This window comes from Loxodonta africana, chromosome 2 (assembly GCF_030014295.1).
Source record: "Loxodonta africana isolate mLoxAfr1 chromosome 2, mLoxAfr1.hap2, whole genome shotgun sequence".
Taxonomy (NCBI): Eukaryota; Metazoa; Chordata; class Mammalia; order Proboscidea; family Elephantidae; genus Loxodonta; species Loxodonta africana.
The window spans coordinates 195,505,615-195,525,305 of record NC_087343.1 but is presented as its reverse complement, the minus strand read 5'-3'; the positions used below and the strand labels follow the sequence as shown (position 1 = coordinate 195,525,305).

At 43.9% G+C, this 19,691-nt stretch overlaps 2 protein-coding genes across 4 annotated transcripts in view; one reads left to right on the top strand and one right to left on the bottom strand.

Annotated features, from left to right (window-relative positions):
- Positions 1 to 473: 473 nt before the first annotated feature.
- Positions 474 to 14,617, top strand: KIAA1191 (KIAA1191 ortholog). Of its 2 annotated transcripts, XM_003404674.4 has the most exons (9): positions 474 to 665; positions 1,711 to 1,818; positions 2,076 to 2,164; positions 4,714 to 4,892; positions 7,820 to 7,922; positions 10,298 to 10,422; positions 12,479 to 12,585; positions 12,771 to 12,913; positions 13,030 to 14,617. In XM_003404674.4, exons 3-9 carry the CDS (start codon positions 2,137 to 2,139, stop codon positions 13,236 to 13,238), a joined length of 894 nt encoding a protein of 297 aa, XP_003404722.1. In that variant the 5' UTR covers positions 474 to 665; positions 1,711 to 1,818; positions 2,076 to 2,136; the 3' UTR covers positions 13,239 to 14,617. The 2 variants fall into 2 exon arrangements, with proteins under 2 accessions (XP_003404722.1, XP_023407415.1); XM_023551647.2 differs by lacking the exon at positions 2,076 to 2,164.
- An 87-nt stretch (positions 14,618 to 14,704) lies between these two features.
- Positions 14,705 to 19,691, bottom strand: part of SIMC1 (SUMO interacting motifs containing 1) — an 85,823-nt gene continuing 80,836 nt past the window's right edge. For both annotated transcript variants that reach the window (XM_064279168.1, XM_010594231.3), the window contains one exon: positions 14,705 to 15,528. In XM_064279168.1, the coding sequence (XP_064135238.1) occupies positions 15,278 to 15,528 (251 nt within the window). In that variant the 3' untranslated portion in view covers positions 14,705 to 15,277. The remainder of the gene's footprint in view (positions 15,529 to 19,691) is intronic.

Sequence of the window (19,691 nt, the reverse complement as noted above, 5' to 3'; positions counted from 1 at the left end):
AACTGGTTTGGTTTTACTTATTTTTATTAGTACGGTGACCCTGCTTAACCCAGCTGCTCCTGGAACAGAGTCCTTTCTGCACCTCTTATTAGTCAAAGTGACTTCATGTCTCTGAGCTACAGTTTCTCCTCCGTGAAACCGGAAAAATAGGAGGAAAAGTGTTCGCACCTGTGCAGCCCTTTTCTGCGCCTTGTGAGCTTGGGTTTGAGGGTGTCATTTTACTGTGCCAATTGCCATCATCATTTTCCCTCAACCTGTCACAGACCCAAGCTTTGGAAGTGAGTGGTGGTAAAGGATGGCTTTTCCTCTCGGTGCAGGCAAGTTCGACTCTTGGAGATGTGTTTGACCCAGCCCCCCGGCCTGCAAACCCTTGGGACAGCTCAGGAGGCCTCCCGACTGTGAACTACAACTCCCAGTATGTCCCGAGAGCCTTCCGGGCCAGATCTCGCGCGAAGTGCCGCAGTCTCCAGTCGCTTTATCTCGAAGGCTGTCGGCGGCGACCCGGCAGCCAGTACTAGCGGGTCAACGCCGACTCAGCATCGTCCGCGCCATGGCTTGGGTCTGGACTGCGCCGCAGCGTCTAGGGAGACGTGGGTCCTCGGAGCCTCTTTAGTTCCGGAGCTCGGGCCGCAGGGAGCCCGGCGGCGGCGGCGACAGAGGAACAGGTGACCAGCCGGGCCGGGGCCCTCCCTGGGCTTCGATCACCGCCCTTCCCGGGGACCCGCTGCTGCGCCTCAGCCAAAGCCCGGGACCTTTCCCTATCTCTGCTCTCATCCCTTGCCCCGGCCCAGAGCTCGATCGGACTGCCCCTTGCCCCTCTCGCCCCTCTGGCTCTGGTACCCCCGGCGTTGCTTCTCTAAGAAGATGCTCCTGGAACCCCGGGGCTTCCTCTCCACCTCGCGAGACCAGCGCAGCCCAGGCCTCCACCCCCGCCCCCCCCCCCCCCCGCCACTTCTCTCCTCGCCCTTTGCCATCCGAGAGGCTCTGGCCTATGCCAGGCCCCGGCCCTAATCTCAGCCATCGCGGGATGGGGACAGGGGTTGAGTCAAACCTGGGTTTTCAGATCCTGGTGCTATTGTTTTATATCTTGTGAAGGAGAGGCCTGAAGGGCTGCGAGCTTTGGGGCGCCGACATGGCGGCGGATGGTGGGTGTCTGGGTGGGGAATCGTCCTGGACCGGGAGGATGGCCGAACGTGGTTTATGTGATCCTGTCTAGTGAAGAACTAATGGGTTTGCAGTTTGAGCTGGACTCAGGATAGAGGGGCAGTGTAGCAAGTTGAAAAGTAACTTGGCTCTCTCCTGGCTTTGTTTTAACTTCCCTGTAAAATGAGGATGAAACTATCTCTGTCGTACAAGGTCTGCTTATATGTGACCATGGACAAAATACTTGCCTGCTCTGATTTTTAATTTCCTTCTTTTAAAATTGGGGATAAGTAACACTTGCTTTGCAGGGTTAAAACACAAGATAATTTTTGTGTAAAACCCTATAAATATTGTCCAGTATCAGCAGTATCAAATAAATTTACTAATTTGGTACCCAGCCCTTTGCTGTTACTCAAATTATTTGGACCCTGAGCCTTTATTTTAAAATGAAATGGGTATAATATCTCTTCTGCAAGGTTGTTATAGCAGAATGAATGAATGAATGTCCGGGAAAGTGTTTGGCAAACTCTGAGGGCTGTACAAATGCTGGTTGTTTGTTGTTATTAGAACCTCTGGATGGACTCTTCCTGGGAAGCTTTGCTAACTTGCAGCAGCTGGACCATGTTCCACATTAATATCTGTCTGTCAGCATAATCGTCACATCATTTCACTGTGGTAAGGTGACTTCAACCATGTATAGTGTCTTGGCTTTGTTATCTCACATGTGCTAAGGCCAGCCATAGGTATGATGAGACCTTTGACTTTATCCTTTTTTTTTGGTCTCTTGGTATGTTTGTCACCCATTGATTCTTGTGTGTGTGTTTCAACTTTGTAAACAACCCGTAAAACCCCTTGTGCCTGTCAGAAGAACAACATTGGAACTATTTCTTTGGTGTTCACTGTAAGAAAATGCCCTTTGTTATTTTTATTAGGTGGCAGGGACTCAGCTCTGGAATTCTGTATAGAATAAGCACCTGGATCCCAGTCTTTTCAATGGCTTCGAGACAACCAGAAGTGCCTGGTAAACTTAATTCTTTTTGGTAAAATCTTGTTTTGCCCTCAACGTTTTCAGCTAGACAGAAACCACTGGTTATTCTTTGCCACCAGACTTCACAGATAATTTAAATACTACTTAATTAACTATCCAGCTGGGGTATGAACCCAAAACCTAACTTAAAACAGTCATTTCCTTTAAGGGTATGACAAATCTATCACTTTCCCACAAGTATCAAATAAGAAATCAGAATGAGTTGTGTGGTTTTTGTAACAGTATGTGTCAAAATGATGAAACTAAGCATTTTTTGTGGCGGGGAGTGGTGAGGTTGGAGGGTTGGGTAAAAAGGCACCACCTGATTTAATGGCAGTTGAATGCAGACAGTCATGAAAATGCTCACAGCAACATTTAAGTAGCCCTGGTGGCACAGTGGTTAAGCATTTGAATCCACCAAATGCTCTTTGCAAACCCTTTGGAGCAGTTGGAATGGACTTGACAGCAATGGGTTATTGGAATGGCTGCTGGAGCAGCCCTCCAGCATCTTTAAGATGTTTTTGAGTATTGCTCCCAAATTAGTGGATGTGTTGAGAGGTGGTTTAATAGAAATCTCTCTGCGTCCCCTAATATGGATCCCTCTCTCCCATACCAGCTTGTGTTTTAGTTTGTCTTTCATTGTTGTGATTACCATAAACTTCTTGTAACCATCCTAGAGTTGCACTGACCTAGCTGAATGTTTTGTCATGTGGGGGACATGGAGTGTTGCCTGTAGGGCTTGAGCACTGGCATTAGACCTGCCTTCCAGTCCCTGCCCCACATTTGCTAGCTGCGTAATACTGGGTAAGTCACTTAAGATCTGTGCCTCAGTTTCCTGAGCTGGTAAATGGGCAGAAGCCTTGCTTAATGAGGATTAGATAAGATGAAGGGCATAAAGGGCTTGGCAAGGAGGGGTACTTAGTAACTATTGTTTGTTTGTTGATTTGTTCTAGTTGAGATATAATTCACATACCATAAACTTCACCCTTTCATTGCACAATTCAGTAGTTTTAATGTATAGGCACTCCCTGGGTTACCAATGCCTGAACTATGTACAACCTGTAGTTATTATTAAAGATTCAAGGTACATACAATGGTTCCTGATAACAAACAGGTGCTACTTTGCCATGCACATCAAAACATTATTATTATTACTGTATTACTATGTTAAAGATGTTTTAGTGTATTTGGAAGTGTTTCTTTAATGTTTTGTGTGCATAGAAAAGTACACTGTATACTAAGACAAACATTTGACTAACTGACATAGATACAAACCGTACCTAACTTGTTTTGATTTATGTACAAATTCAGCTTAAACACAGATTTAAAAACAGAACCGGTTCGAAATCTGGGGACTGTCTGTATTCACAGTGTTGTACAACCATCACCGCTGTCCGATCTGAGAACATTTTCTTCCCTCCCAAAAGAAACCTCATGCCAATCAGCAGTCATTCCCAGACCCTGGCAAATACTGATCTACTTTCTGTCTCTGAATTTGTTAGTAATTATTACCAACCGTAGTGGCTGCTTGGTCTCCTTGCTGTTTAACTAAACCCACTAGCAGGCAGATAAAGTGTCTTTGGTGGTTTTGGACTTATTTCCAGACAGGTTGATGTCCTGGAGAGTGTGATTATAGAATTTTAGCAACAGGAAAATGTCACCCTGAAGGCAAGATCTGGATATTAGTTCTGATATGAAAGAATTAGTAAACCAAACAAAATGAACCTTGCTACCTGGTCTGACGTAGCTGAGAGTGCCCTTGGAATCAGCTGCCCGTGTCAACAGCAGGACATCCCCCCAGTCAGGCCGGGCAGGATCTGCTGGCCTGTGTTTTGTGAGAGTGGTTGTCAGCAATTTCTGTGATGGAAATTGGCTTGGCTGTTTAAATCATACAGAACACTTGAAACTAGAGGTGATGCTGGACTATGCGTTGTTTTAAATATTTCTTGTTAGAGCACTCTTTTTTCTTTGGTGAGGTAGGAAGGGCAGAGGATTTGCAGTCAGACCTTGTCTGAGCCCCAGCTAGGCATTTGCTGTGTGAACTTGGGCACATCACTTCACTTCTAGGGCATAGTTTACTCATCTATAAAATGGGAACAAGAACTTCACTTGCCTTTCAGCCCAGTGAATCATGAGCCAATCAGTTCATATCCTCAGCCTTGCGTGAACTGAGAGCCTTGGCATTGTAATGGGGGGCAGCTTCTGTGGCATAAAGAAATCGAGCTTTGAAATCAGATAGGTTTGGGTTTGGACTCCAAACTGCACTTTGACATTGTATGAACTTGCATACGAAAATTGAAGTTAAACTTGAACCTTGAAGTTAAACAGTTTCCTAATCCATAAAAATGGATTAGGGCTGTTATGTGGGCTAAGGGGAGAATGCAGAGTGGCTGACCCAGAGGAAGGGATGAGTGCTAGAACCTCTCCTTGCCGATTATCTGTCTCAGAACAAGAGTGTTTCGGAGCTTTCCTCCCTGCAGATGAATTTGAGGCTAGTAGTCTGAAATTGCCGAACCCATCCTGACAGCTATCTCTGTTCTTAGCGCTTGAGCCTAGTGGGCCTCTAGGCAAGATGTCCCTGCCCATCGGGATGTACCGCCGGGCATTCAGCTATGACGATGCCCTTGAGGACCCTACACCCATGACTCCTCCTCCATCAGACATGGGCAGCATCCCCTGGAAGCCAGTGATTCCAGAGCGCAAGTATCAACACCTTGCCAAGGTACCTGACCCCTCTGACTGCCTCTGGCAAATCTAACCCCTTTGTCCTCCTTCCTCTGCTCCAAAGCCTTCAATGGCTCCCTGTGCCCAGGGAATCGGCAGCGCCCATACCCTGTGTATGTTTTCTGTGCCTCAGTTAAAGTTGGTGTGTCTTTTTCTTTTTAACTCAAGACTGGAATGGGCATGAGACTCTTCCATAGCTCCCCATTTCCCACTGTGTTAAATCCAAGCTCCTTAGCCTGGCTCATAAATTCTGCATGATCCAGACCCTTTTAGCCTCTCCCCAAACCCTGCCCAGTGATCCAGCCATGCAGGGTGCCTAAGGTTTCTCATACCCATCATGGTATTTTCTGCCTCTTGTCTTTGCTTCACAGTGCTCTGACTGCCAGGAATGTTTTTACCATCCCCATCCTGTTCTTCCACCCGCTCCTCTCCACTCCATCCGCCTGGCAAATGGTACCCTTTAAGCCTTAGCTCAGGCATCTCTTCTGTGAAGATTTTCCTGTCATTGCCTCCATCCTCCCACTAAGACCACCACCTCTCCCTTTGCCCTCTCCAGTGTTCCGTGGACCCCTGCCATATCCCTGCACACTTTATTGCCCTTTGTGAGCTTCTTGGGGGCTGGGACCATGTCTAATTCCATTTTCTATCTACAGCATCTAGCAAAGGGCCTGGTATAAAGTAGATTCCAAAAAAAAAGAAAAGTTCCTTGAATGTTTGGGTAAAAATTGGCCGTTTCCCAAACACTTGTGCTTTTCCTGAGGCTGTGCATCCTGCCTCACACACCTTTTTCCATTTGTTCTCTGTAATAGCCACCTTGTTTCTAGCCCCTTTCTGACACACACACATGCCTGCCTGACTGCACCTGGACCTCTTGTGTGGTTTGGGTCGTCAGATGCTTGCCTGCTTGTTGCAGTTCCGATCTTGCAACCTGAGCCTTCTAACTGCAGGGACTTTGTCTCTCTCACCTCCGACTCTCCAACCACCAAGAATGCAAGGGTTATACTGTTGCCAAGTTCAGATAAGGCCGTGTAACCTGCAGCTATGGTTTCACTGAACCTTGTGCTGTGTGGTAGCTCAGGGCCTGACAGGAAGTATGCCGCAAGCTTCTGCTGAAACAGACCTGGGTTTGAATTCCAAATGGTCTGTGTACCAGCTGTGACCTTGGGCACATGACTTTATCCTGAGTCAAAGTGTCCCCATCTGAGAGATGGAAATAATTTGCCTCATAGAGATATTGTGGGGGTTAAATAAGAGGATTTGAAGGCTTGGCACATATTAGGTGAGTAGCTGATATTATGACTCCTGGCTCCCATCTTAACTGTCCCTTGATAGAGCTGCACTTGGTCTTTTCTTTCAAATGAGCTTTTTCTCCCCCCTTCCATTTAGCTCACGGAGCCGGGAGCTCATTTCTAGGCAAGTGTCCCTTATAGCTCTGGGGGAAATTACCTATGTCAAGTATCTACTGAAATCTGACCCACTCAGTTGTTGGGGAGAAAACATACCATGTACAAGCACTAGAAGTACTAGAAGAAGAGGACCCAGCAATCTCTGTGGTGCCAAAAGCAGGGGTCTCAAGGGATGAGAGCAGCAAACAAGCAGGGCTCTTGACACGGCCTCTGAGAGCAGCACCATCTTATAAAGGCTGCTGATTATCTCACAAGGCAGAGAACCAGCTTCAGTTGCCTGCCTGCCATGCCCCAGCTGGAACAGCTGCCAATCGGGAACAACTGCTCTTTGAAAAGAAAGCACAACCTGACTCATTACATGCATTCTCTTATTTGCCCTAACTACCCACGAGTTAGGAACCAACCATCTTCCAAATGAGGAAACAGGTTCAAGGTAATTTTACTAAGTTCACAGCTGGAAAGTATAAATTCTATTTTGTAATAGGGAATATGACATTTCAAAACTTCTTTCTGCTCCCTTCCTTCCCGACCATCTTACTTTCTTCGCAGTTCCTTTGGAGAACAGAGAACAAACCCAGTTCTCTCCTTCCTGCCAGCCCTGAGCATGGTGTCAGGTGTCTGCTGCCAGCTCTCTCACGTTAAAGATGAGGCGCTAAATGGCTTTTGTTTGTATTAAAAGACCAGTGGTCCTTCAGTTGTGGTTGGGGCCAGCAGCATCAGCATCACCTAGGAATTGGTTGGAAATATAAATTTTTGAGCCCCACCTTAGACACACTGAATCAGAAATTCTGGGGCGGAGCCGGCAGTGTGTGTTTAACAAGCCCTCCAGGTGATTCTGATGCCTGTCAGAGTTTGAGAAGCACTTAACGTATGCTGTGATCAAATAAAATCTAGCACAGTGCCTGGTACGTGGCCCATGCTTAGTAATAGAAGAGTTTCTTCTGCGTCCTTATGGGCAAGGTAGTATAATGGACAGAACACAGGCTGGGAAGGTATCAGATCTCAGCTTCAGATTCTGTCTTTCCTACTTTTATAAATTCAAGGTGCTCTAGAATGTCTTCATCTGTTGTTACTTGCAGAATATGGGTAAAATACAGGGGTAGAGTATCCAGTAGCAAAGTAAGCATGGTGCTTACCTTGCTTACCAGATCACATTTTTTTATCACATCAAAGATTCTGCTTCTAGGTATGGCTGGCATCTGTCCCTGTCCCAACCCCACAGTACCTTCCTGCAGAATCAAAGTCTCTTTTAAAATGTACAAGCCCTCACAGGGGCGGATGACCTAGTAAGCAAGGTAAGCACGTGCTTACTTACTAATCCTGTAGTGTTTACCTTGCTTATTGGATAATCCGCCCCTGGTAAAATACCTGCTTAACTGAGTGGGGAGGAGCAAACCCTTTGGAGTATTTCTTCACTTACCACATTGAAGCTATTTCAGTAACTTCTTCCCCAAGGGAATGCATTTAGGTGTGTGACTCCCTGCCCTGCTCAAGTGCCTCTTTAACCTCTCTTGAACAGGCGGAGGAAGGAGAGGCCAGTGTATCCACCACTGACAGTATGGACAAGGTCCCAGTGGTGAAGGCTAAAGCCACCCATGTCATCATGAATTCTCTGATCACAAGTAAGCACTCTTCACCCTCTGAATAGAGTGAAGTTGGATGGGGAACAGTTCAGGCTTCCTACAGCTGAATGTAGATGATTCTGTAATCAGTACTCAGTCCTTAGCACTCAGTCCTGTCTGTCAAATTAAGATTCGATAAATGAATCTCATGTCAGTTTGGCTACTCCATGTTGAGGCTCCATTTAGGTGGAAGATTTGCCAAACAGTAAGCATCTGAGGTAACTGGTGTGTTCTGGCTGCCTTGTTGATGCCATCTTGTTTTCCCACATCTGTCACTGTGGCCTTGGGCAAGTTGCTTAACTGCTGTCACTGTTCCCACCTTATAAAGTGGGGATAACAGTACCTAGCTGGCAGGTTGAGGTGAGGATTGAATGGGAGTCTGTGTCAGGAGTCTGGCCCAGTGTCAGCATCTGGGAGCTGCTGCCGTGACTATCTCAAGGTCTGCTGGGGCAGGCGACACACTGAGGCAACTGTCAACTGCCTTGTTTTTTTTTTTTAAACAGCTCAAAATTGGTCCTTCAGGAAGAGGACCAAGTTTGATGCCTCAACCACCTTTAGTCTTAAGAATGTGTGATTTGTAGTCTTAATGATACCTGACACATAAGACCTTACTTTAAAAAAAAAAAAACAAAACCTCATAACAAGTTAACTAACCTTGGTTCTGGAGGGCCCTCCTGGTTGCTGTGGGAAGTTAACAATTAGAAGATTCTTAGCTCTGCTTGTCAACAGCAGTGCCTCTGCCAGGGGTAAGGTACGTGGAGGTTCTCCCTGGCTGGCTCATTTGTGAAGTCAGAGGCCCTTGTTCATCTTCCCTGACGGCATTGGTTTGTCTTGCGCAATTCCTTGAGAATTCATCCAAGAACCAAAAGTCTAAACCATGACTTCTCTTGTTCACATTTAAATGCAACTACTAATTGTATTTTGCAAGCTTAAGAATGTGTTGTAGCAGTGTTAGAAAGATTAACTATTGTTCTTTTAGCAGAATATAAGTTCTTTATTGAAGTTCATTTGCCAACAGTATAGAACACTGCAAATATGCTAGTCACTCAGTTACTCAGGTACTTATTTGGCTTATTCGCTGCTACATATACAGATTTTTATATGATTGCAGGTATAGTAGACATACCCTTCTATTTCTTTCAATTAATACAGCCACACACTTTTTGGTATTGCTGTAGTCTTTACATTTTTAAAAATGGCTGCATGTAAAATCCTGGTATTGGTGTAATGTAATTAATTAAATTCCTTCCTACTTTTTTAGACTTTGAGGTGAGATTACCTGGTAAGACTGGAGAATATCTACATACGTATGGCTTTTTTTTTAGCTTCTATTTCTGATGGAAATACTTCCTCAGAAGGGGAATGGCTAAGTTGTAAAGGACACCCGATGTCTAGACTTTTGGTTTGCAGCTGTGACTTCCTCTGTGGAGGGGTGTAGTATGTAGTGTGTGTACAGAGTAAGCAAAAATGCAACCATCATTCATTCTGTGTTATAACTGCCTTGCTAATGATGAGAAATCAGGGCAGACTGAACCGACCCTGAGTGGAGTCTGTCCGCTGTGCACCGTGAGAGGCAGACTGAACCGACCCTGAGTGGAGTCTGTCCGCTGTGCACCGTGAGAGGCAGACTGAACCGACCCTGAGTGGAGTCTGTCCGCTGTGCACCGTGAGAGGCAGACTGAACCGACCCTGAGTGGAGTCTGTCCGCTGTGCACCGTGAGAGGCAGACTGAACCGACCCTGAGTGGAGTCTGTCCGCTGTGCACCGTGAGAGGCAGACTGAACCGACCCTGAGTGGAGTCTGTCCGCTGTGCACCGTGAGAGGCAGTTTCACACAGGAGAAATGTTGGATTAGTCAGCCGTGGCTAGTTCAGGGGTGGTTCCCTGTGGTTTGAATCCGACTGGTTCCTTGGTGCCATCTAGTCTAAATGTAGCTTGTTTCTTTTTGGCAAAGGTTTTTGTGTGGGTGACGAGGGTGATTAATCTCTCTCAGGAAGCTTTATATTCGAAGAACTTTCAGTGTTTCTGAACATCAGCTGCCTTCTTCGTGTTGCATTTATATAAATACAAAGAGAATGTCACCATGTCTAAATAAGAGGAAGGTAAAGGGTGTTCAGCTGGAGGTTATTCAGCTGTTCCTTTATGAGTAACCTATTCTTTAGCTTGGTGTGAAGGAAGACTTCCTTCTAGTTAGAGAACCTCTGTGTGAAGTTTAGAATTACTACTAAGATGCCTTTCTCAGGAACCCTCCTCCTTGGATGGGTGGTCAGCATGATCTCTTGCTTGTGGGGAGAACAGTGGATATCTGGGTGTGTTGTCATCCTCTTTGTGATGGGAGAAGGGAACGGGCATGAATGTTATCTCCTTTGATCTCAGAACAGACCCAGGAGAGCATTCAGCGTTTTGAGCAACAGGCAGGCCTGAGAGATGCTGGCTATACACCCCACAAGGGCCTTACCACCGAGGAGACCAAGTACCTTCGAGTGGCAGAAGCACTCCACGTAAGCTTGTTTCTAAGGAACTTAAAAACAAAAGGGCAGAACAAACCCTTCATCATTCATGGCCTGGGATATAGCTGTGGTTTAGAAGTTACCAGCTCAACCACTTGGGGGCTGTGGAAAGTGGTGGGAAGAGAATTGGGTGAGGAATTTAGAACTGGTTTAGGCCCACCTGTGGTGGCACTTCCTGGCTGAAGGCTCTGGAGCTCTCGCCTCCTAGCTCTGCTTCTTCATCTATAAGTAGGGGTATCTGTTTTGCTTGCTTCTGGTTAGGGTCAAATGAGATTTGGAGGTCACATATGTGATATGTGGGAGCACTTTATGAACCATAAAGCGAATGTGGGTGATTTTGTGTACCAGGGATTGACTTTGAGGGAGAGAGGAGACTCAGGCAACCTCAACAGAGATTAACAGCTTTGCTGAAAAGGCACAGCATGCCCTATATTTAATTAAAAAAAAAAAAAAAAATCTAAATCTAATGTGGAATTACAGTGTTTTTGCTCTTTAATTTCTAAAATTGGAATGAAGAACTACTTCTGGGTTAATGACTAAATACTTGAATCAGTAAAATAGTTTGAAATGACTTCCTGTCAGGGAATACCACTTCGTATTGAATAGTGCTTCACGATTTATGAAGTACTTGCATTCACTTAATCTTTGCATTAACCCTTTGAGGTAGATGAGATTGAGGCCCAAGGCCACATGATATAGCCAGTCGCAATACCTAGACTAAGCAAGTCCCCTGATGCCCTGTTTCCTGTTCGTTTTTTCCCTGTATTCCAGAGTTGTCAGAATTGGCTTCTGAAGGGACTTATACGGGAGGGCAGAGGCAGATGGTGAAAGGTCACAGATAGCCACCAGGAAGCTTGGTCTGCTTTCTGTAGGCCAGGGTAGGTCATAATCAGCTCTAAGTTCTGACTAGGGGGTGGTGGGGGCCTTTAGGATGTGGGGAGAAGAGCACAAATGGCCAGGAAAGGATCGTGAATTACAGCGTATGGGAGAAGGAGCACTGGGTCTGCTGACCTGGGGATAGGGATTCAGGACACTGGACTGTTTGTATTTCGTAATGAGCATCCCAGATGATTCTTTTGCACAGTGAAGTTAAAAACCATTGCTGCGGGGGATCAGGGCTGGGCTAGCTCTCACACAAGACAGATGTTTCTGGACAGTGGCACTGCCAGCCTTTGACACTTCACTGACAACTTTCCAGAGATTAGTAGAATTCTAGTTGAGCGATGCAACCTATTTAACGGTAACATTGATCTTGGTTGGCTCACTTTCTGAGACTTGACCACAGGAGTAGAGCATGAGGATAGTTGAAATGCTTGTTGTAAGTAACTAATCCTGTCTTGTAACAAATTGTCAACTTACATAAATTGACACGTTAGATGATTGAGAAAATTCAAACGTGATCCTTTGGAATACAGCTTGGGCTAAGCAGTGGCATACTAGAGAGAAATTAAGGATAGAGACAGTATGGGAGCCTTGATCTAGAACTGAGTAGATTTCTCTCTCCCCTATTAGACTACTGCTTGGTTAGAGGTATGTTCACACTGCTGGGTGAACCAAGAGTGACTGTAATTGGGAGAGAATGGGGCAGGCCCCACAGAAGAAGCATTTAATTGGAGAGGAAGAGCACGCCTGAGTCTTGGCTCTGAGAGACTGTGGGAATGGCAGGGATTGTACATGGTAGGAGAGGCTGTGAAAGCAGTCAAGGTCCTGCTTGAAAGGCCTGGATGCTTGAGTTCTGGCTCTTCCACGTATTGGCCGGGGGAATGTGGGAAAATCACTTTCCTGAAAGTATAAGCTCTAACGTAGTATTTAAATACAAAAACGTTTGGGGTATGTTGTAGAATGAATACGTTTAAAAGATGGAATTCTACCTAGTATGGCAAAAACAAGGTATTACCTAGTCTATAATCCAAAATGATTCTACCTTATGAACATTTTTCCTTTTTTCTGAAGTTAGAACGTGAATGAAATTGTTTGTGCCCAAGCTTATCTGTTTTGGACTTGGTTCTAATGTTTAAAAAGTCTCTCTCTTTATCCATCTGAATAGAAACTAAAGCTGCAGAGTGGAGAGATCATAAAGGAAGAGAAGCAGCTTGCTTCACCCCAGTCCACCCCAAGCAGCACCCCCCACTCTTCGCCTAAGCAGAAATCCAGGTGAGCCCCCTCTGAGCATCGTGGTGCATCAGGAAAGCCAGTGCTGCACGCGAACTTGGGGTTTGAGCCTACGGTTTGAGAATGAGAAGGGACGGTTGACAGTTCCTGTTCTTTTGGTGCGAGACATTTCTGGAGGCGTAGGAAGAGGATATATTTGGATATGTTTTATTCCTTCTCTCTTCCAGAGGCTGGTTTACTTCTGGTTCTTCCACAGCCTTACCCGCCCCTAGTTCTAGCTCCATGGATTCTGGAAGTGGGGATAAAGACAGAAACCCATCAGATAAATGGAGTCTCTTTGGACCGAGATCCCTCCAGAAGTCTGATTCGGGTAAGGCAGCTCCTTCAAAAGAGAAGGCAATGTGGCAGGCATCTCATCACGTTGTATGTTGTATGTTGGGACCTGCCTGCCAATTCTGAAATTTGCTCTCTGGTTTATTTCTGTAGGAGGCTTTGCCACCCAGGCCTACAGAGGAGCCCAAAAGCCCTCTCCAATGGAACTGATCCGTGTGCAGGCCACCCGTGTGGCTGAGGATCCAGCAGCCTTCAAGCCGCCCAAGATGGACATACCAGTAGTAGAAGGGAAGAAACAAGTGCCCCGGGCCCATAACCTCAAACCCCGCGACTTGAATGTGCTCACGCCCACTGGTTTCTAGAGCTCTTTCTGTTCTAAGGACTCTGGATTGAGGATGTCTTCTCCTCCATGCCCCTTTTACCTTGGCTCTGACATAGGAAAGGTATATTTTTTAAAAATCTGTTAAACTGAGGCTAGAGCTAGAGACATAATTGGCTTTTGAGAAACATTAGTGCAAAGCTTGTCCTTATTGTGTGGAAGAAACCATTTTGTACTGCTTTAATTGAAAGTTAGACTAAATCTCGGCAATGATGTATGGGAGACCTCATGACCTATTTTTGTCCTCTCCCCTAGACAGGAGATTTGATTGTGGCTTCCTAGGTAAATGATGTTTGTGCTGTTCCTTTACCACTGTCAACGTGAACATTGACAAATCGTGGAGTAGAGGTGTTCACTGACTAGTTTAGACAACTTTGACCTTTCTGACCTTTGGACACTGGGCTGGAACTGTGCTCTGGGTTGGCTGGTTAGGGGGCTCTAAGATCTGCTTGATATCTGGGTATAATTAAGAGCAGACTGCTGAAACTGGCCTCTCCTTGCCTTCTTGGTAGACCTAGTAGATCACTGTGGCCTGCAGCTGATTTTTAATGCAGTCCCTGTTGGGCCAGTGATGTTGGAGGGATGCTCCTCTTTTACGTGTCACACATAGCAAACACTAGTCTTGCAAATCCTTTCATGCACTTTGAGATTAATTTAATTCCAATTTGGTTGAAAACTTCATAAGGGAGAAAATTCAGTGTATTGGTTTGATAACCAAAAAAAAAAAGAAAAAAACAAACCCATTGCTGTCAAGTCAATTCTGACTCATAATAACCCTATAGGACAGAGTAGAACTGACTCATTTGGTTTCCAGGGAGTACCCGGTGGATTCAAACTGCCAACCTTTTGGTTAGCAGCCAAACTCTTAACCACTACGCCACCAGGGTTTCCATATTGGTTTGATATGGATGTTAAATTTTTTTTTAAAGTACAGCAAATGGTGACTATACCTAGATCATAGTCTTAAAGTTCATATGAACCTACTATCACCTTATTTTATTTCCTTGTTCAGCCCAGGGCTCGAAACCTTTTATTCCTGGGGGTACAGAGGAAATTAACATTTCCTATGAGAAAGCACCTTCCCCCAAAATGAGCCTCATACATAACTCACTGAGGAAAGGAAATAGGGAAGCTGCGTTTTTACTGCTTCCCTCTGGGTACATGTTCGTTCAGTCATTGTCTTAAGCGCTGTCTCAAATACCTGCTGTTTTTGGTTTGGATATTGTCTACATAAGGAGCTGACCTTTCCATAGAGAGACCCTGGAGTCTAGAATTATCAGAACACCTAATTTATTTGTGTCTTCTGTTATGTTTGTATCTCTTACTTGTTTTGACAATAAAAATCCTTACTACTTTCGCAAATGTGGACAGCTGGGTGTTTTTGTCCAGTTAAGAGCTTTACATTCTGCCTACTCACAGTCATGGAGCCTAAGGATGGTAAACTTAGTATTTTGAAAAACCATTGCCTTTTTATTATATCCTTTTAACATCAAATTATTTGTAACGAACTCAATCCTTTGTTTCTACCCCCCCTTCATTACATTAGATCTTCATACACTGACCACAAAGTCAAATGCATAGGCAGTATGACACGTGCATTCCATTGAGGAAAAATGAATAGTAACATGGCCTCTCCAGAGACAGGTTGCCAGTACCCTGAATGACAGAGCATAGATGTCTAGAATTTGTTCAGCAGAGGGATTCTTTTCACATCTTGAATGGAAATGTTTAACATATAGTGCATATAGTATTACCTGTTTCAAAAAGCGTATAAATAATTTATTAAAAAACACATATACACCTTGTATATTTAAGCCATATCTGAGAACAGGGTAGGGTAGGATTATCAAAAGAAGATATTTTCTAAAGTTAGAAAGTTATTAAAACCAAAAGATAAATAAGACAGGTTTGGTCCTGTAAGATTTTTAACTACTTTTGTCATACTTTTAGAACTTCCAAGCAGTGCTAGAGTTCAGGAGGTATTCTTGGTGTTCAGTGCTGAGAGGGACATTAGAGACCTCTCTAGGTCTTTGGAGCAGGCTCGTCGTCAGGGTTCAAGTCTGCGGCATAGAAGAGGAGGAGCTTCAACAAATGCACTTTGTCTTGGAGCTGTGGGACCAGGGGCTCCCCCAGCATCTGGATCAGGCGGCCGCGGAAGGCCTCGATCTGCTTCTCCACGTCCACTGCTGTGATGTCATCTCCTTGCTGGGGCTTAGGCTTAATCCTTTTGATTATTAAGTCTTTTCGATCGATCACTGAACTCCGTAAGTGCTCTGCAAGAGGGAAAAAGTCAATTGGATTGATCTGAACTGCTTTCTATTGTTTTTAAGATTTAAGAAGATGAAACCCATTTTTAGTATGCAGGGTCTTGGCAAAGACTTACTGACTAGCTACTGGAATACAAGTCTAAGGCTGTGTGAGTGCCTATGGTAACTCCATTTCCAAATGGTGCTTGGTTCTTGTTCTCTCTGGTCCTCAAGTTTTACATATTAAAAAAATAAAATTATAATCTCTTTTAGTGTTTTCCCCTTTGATGTTTTAAACAATGAGACTATATTTCAAGTTAGTATAATCACTGAGGAAAAAATTAAATTGAATTTTGAATATCTTCATGGGGATTTATCCCATGTATAAAAAGAACTACAGAGCAATATTGAATTTAGTAAGTTTTTTGTGGTATTGATCTATTGTTATAATTCTGGAACCACTTTGTATTGTGAGACAGACCAAATGAATAAGTACATTCATATTCTAGGTAACGAGGATTCTCACTGTGAGAGAAAAGGGATTCAGGTGTGGAATGGACGAGAGGAAGAATCCTACAGTACTAGAGTGGAAACTGAGGAATCAGTATGAACTTGTATTTTTTTTAAAAAGTATGTAATTTCCTAGCTCTATTGTCTGAAAGGGCCTAGAAGCAGAGACAACCCAGTAACAGTCAGCATACTTAGCACCCAGATTTTGGTTTCTATATACCATTTCCCACTCCCCACTAAAAGGAAACAGAATTTTTTAGAGAAGAGGCTGATTCTAGGACTGAGGCAAGTAAATTATAAGGTAAACCTTGATTATCTTGTATAAGAAAGGGAATGCTTAAAAACTGATGGTAACATGTCAAAAGGTCATAGGAGCCACCTTGAAGGGGCTCCTGTTGGCCACAGTTTGGACAGTTTGATCATTAAAAATAATGACAAGAATGGATTATAACACTGAATTAAAAAAACAGTCCTAAGGGGTGAGGTGTGGGTACACATGGAAGAAAGAAAAGGTTGTTTTCCAGAAGGTGGCCAGTTAATAAATGTAGAAAAGATGTATAACTAGAAATTCACATTTTGCAACCTACTAATACAATAAATGATTTAGTAAGAACCATCAGTAGAAGCTAAAACCAGTGTGAAAGGCTGAATAGGATATTCATGGTCTCAAAGTTTCACCCTCTGGATTATTTACTACTACAAAGGGAACAGGTAACTTGGCAGTGGAGAAATCTGTTAAGTTTGGAGAAATGATCAAACTTAACATCACCAATAATGACACCAAAATGACATTACAGGCAGTCCCCGGATTACGAACGAGCTCTGTTCATAAATATCTTTTTAAATAGAATTTGTACATAAATTGGAACCAGTTAGGTATGGTTTGGCTCTAACATCAGTCAAATGTTTGTCTTCGTACGTAGTGTATAGTGTAGCTTTCTATGCATAAAAAATGCTTCCAGATACACTAAAACATCTTTAACATAATAATAATAACGTTTTGATGCATGTCACAAAGTAGCACCGGTTATTACGAACCATTGTATGTACCTTGAATTTTTAATACGATAGGCTTTAAGGGGGTTGGGTTCGTAACTACAGGTTGTATGTTGTAACCCGGGGACTGCCTGTATTGCCTCTTGATTGTCATGCACTGGGAAGGAGGGCACATCATGTGTGTAGTGTTCTTGCCAACAGTATTTAACACAGATCTGATCGTGAAGAAATAGACAATTCAAATTATGGAACATTCTACAAATGCCTGGACTCTTCAAAAATATCGGTGTCATGAAAGAGAAGTAAAGGCTGGATCTATTCTAGATTAAAGGAGACCAAAGAGTATGACAACTAAAAATAATAGTTGATATTTGGATCCTTGCTCAAAAAAAAACCACCCCCCATAAAGGATATTCATTGGGACATTATTAGGTAATTCAATAGATGATTTTTTTTTTTTAAATATTATTGTACTTTAGATGAAGGTTTACAGAACAAACTAGCTTCTCATTAAACAATCAGTAAGCATATTGTTTCGTGACATTGGTTACCAACCCCATGACATGTCAACACTCCCCTTCTTGACCTTGGGTTCCCTATTACCAGCTTTCCTATCCCCTCCTGCCTTCTAGTTGTTGCCCCTGGGATGGTGTGCCCATTTAGTCTTGTTTTGTTTTATGGGTCTGTCTAATCTTTGGCTGAAGGGTGAACCTCGGGAATGAATTACTGAGCTAAAAGGGTGGTCGGTGGCCATATTCTTGGGTTTTCGCCAGTATCTGTCAGGCCAGTAAGTCTGGTCTTATTTTGTGAGTTAGAATTTTGGTCTACATTTTTCTCCAGCTCTGTCTGGGACCCTCTATTGTGATCCCTGTTAGAGCAGTCAGTGGTGGTAGCCGGGTACCATCTAGTGCTGGAGTCAGTCTGGTGGAGGCTGTGCTCCTTGTGGCCCATCAGTCCTTTGGACTAATCTTTCCCTTGTGTTTTTTTTTTTTCATTCTCTGTTGCTCCAGACAGGGTGGGACCAGTAGAGTATCTTAGATGGCTGCTCACAAGCTTTTAAGATCTCAGATGCTGCTCACCAAAGTAGGATATAGAACATTTTCTTGATAAACTATGTTATGCCGTTTGAACTAAATGTCTTCCAAGACCTTGGTCCCCAGTAACTTGGTCCCTCGGGGAGTCTGGATGTGTCTATGGAGCTTCCATGACCTTGCCTTGGTCAAGCTGTGCTGGCTTCCAGAGTATTGTGTACCATCCTACTCTTCACCAAAGTTACCACTTATCTGTTGTCTTTAGTGTTTTTCCCTCCCCACCCGTCCCCTTCCTCGTAACCGTCAATGATTGTTTCTTCTTGTGTGTAAACCTTTTCATGAGTTTTTTAATAGTGGTCTCATACAATATTTGTCCTTTTGTGATTGACTTAGTTCACTCAGCATAATGCTCTCCAGGTTCATCTATGTTGTGAGATGTTTCACAGATTCACAATGGGGAATTTGAGTGTGATAATAAACAGTGGTATGTAGGAGAATATCCTAATTAGGAGATAAATGCTGAAGTAATTATGCACGAGGGTCACGATGATGCAACTCAATCTCAACTAGTTCAGGAAAAGAATTACAAAGATGGATCAAACATGGCAAAATGTTAACAGCTGGCGAGTCAAGGTAAAGCGCATGTGGGTGTTCATTTTTTCAACTTCTCTGTAGGTCTGAAAATAAAGAGCTGGGGGAAAGAAAAAGGTGCTATAAAGGTATCTCATCCCAAATCCATAGGCCAGCTCCAGTAGCGTTCTGGAAGCCTGTGGAATTGAGGAGAAGGAGCACAAGGTCACTACAAGGCACAGGTACTGAGAAGCTGAGGACTGTATGATTCCCGAAATGCACAAAAGTAGTCTATAGCATCATTTTCTCAGTCTTCTCATTCATAAAATGGGTATAATGGCACCTTCACTGACATGGTTATTAAAATGATTGGATTATAGGGTGTCCAAAAATTCAGGAAACAGTATATGCGGTACATTCTCGAATAATATACTCAATACATTTTTCCTCAACCTTCAGGTATCTTTTCAGGGAAAGCCCCTCTAAATTTACAGCAATGGCCACAGCTGTAATCACACACACACACACACACACACACCCCAAAGTACAATAAATAACTACAGAGTGTCTAATACATCTGGAAACATAGGGGAGAAGGATGCCTTGAGATGTAATTTCAGGGTCTTTAGTAAAAATTTACAATGAGGACCTACTATATGTCTGGAACTGAGCAAGACTTTGGGGAGAGAGTAGAGAATCAGAGACTTGGGTCCAGCCCTCATGGAGATGATATTGCAGTGGCAGGAAGATCAATGGTAAATAAACCAACAAAATAATTAGAGCTTGTGGTGAGCACAAGTAGTCGATGCTGTGATAAACACAGTAAAAGTGGGGGGAATGAGGGAAGCAGCCCATTCCAGTCAAAAAAGGCCTCTGAGCTGAGTCCTGAAGGATGGGAAGGAGGCAACCATGCAAAAGGCCCTGAGATAGGGAAGTTTGCTTTGAGAACCAGAGATTAACTCAGGATAGTAAGATGAGAGTGGCAGGCAGGCTGGGACCCATAACAATTACTTTGGCCTTTGTGAGCAAAGTGTAGTCACTGGAGGGTTTTAAGCAGGGAACTGTGATCTATTTTACTCGGCT

Excerpts from the sequence above, each read along its gene's own strand:
- KIAA1191 (XM_003404674.4), top strand. The coding sequence starts at position 2,137 with ATGGCTTCGAGACAACCAGAAGTGCCTG. Across the intron at positions 7,923-10,297 it reads CATGAATTCTCTGATCACAA|AACAGACCCAGGAGAGCATT; the intron begins GTAAGCACTCTT and ends CTTTGATCTCAG. Across the intron at positions 12,914-13,029 it reads CCTCCAGAAGTCTGATTCGG|GAGGCTTTGCCACCCAGGCC; the intron begins GTAAGGCAGCTC and ends TTATTTCTGTAG.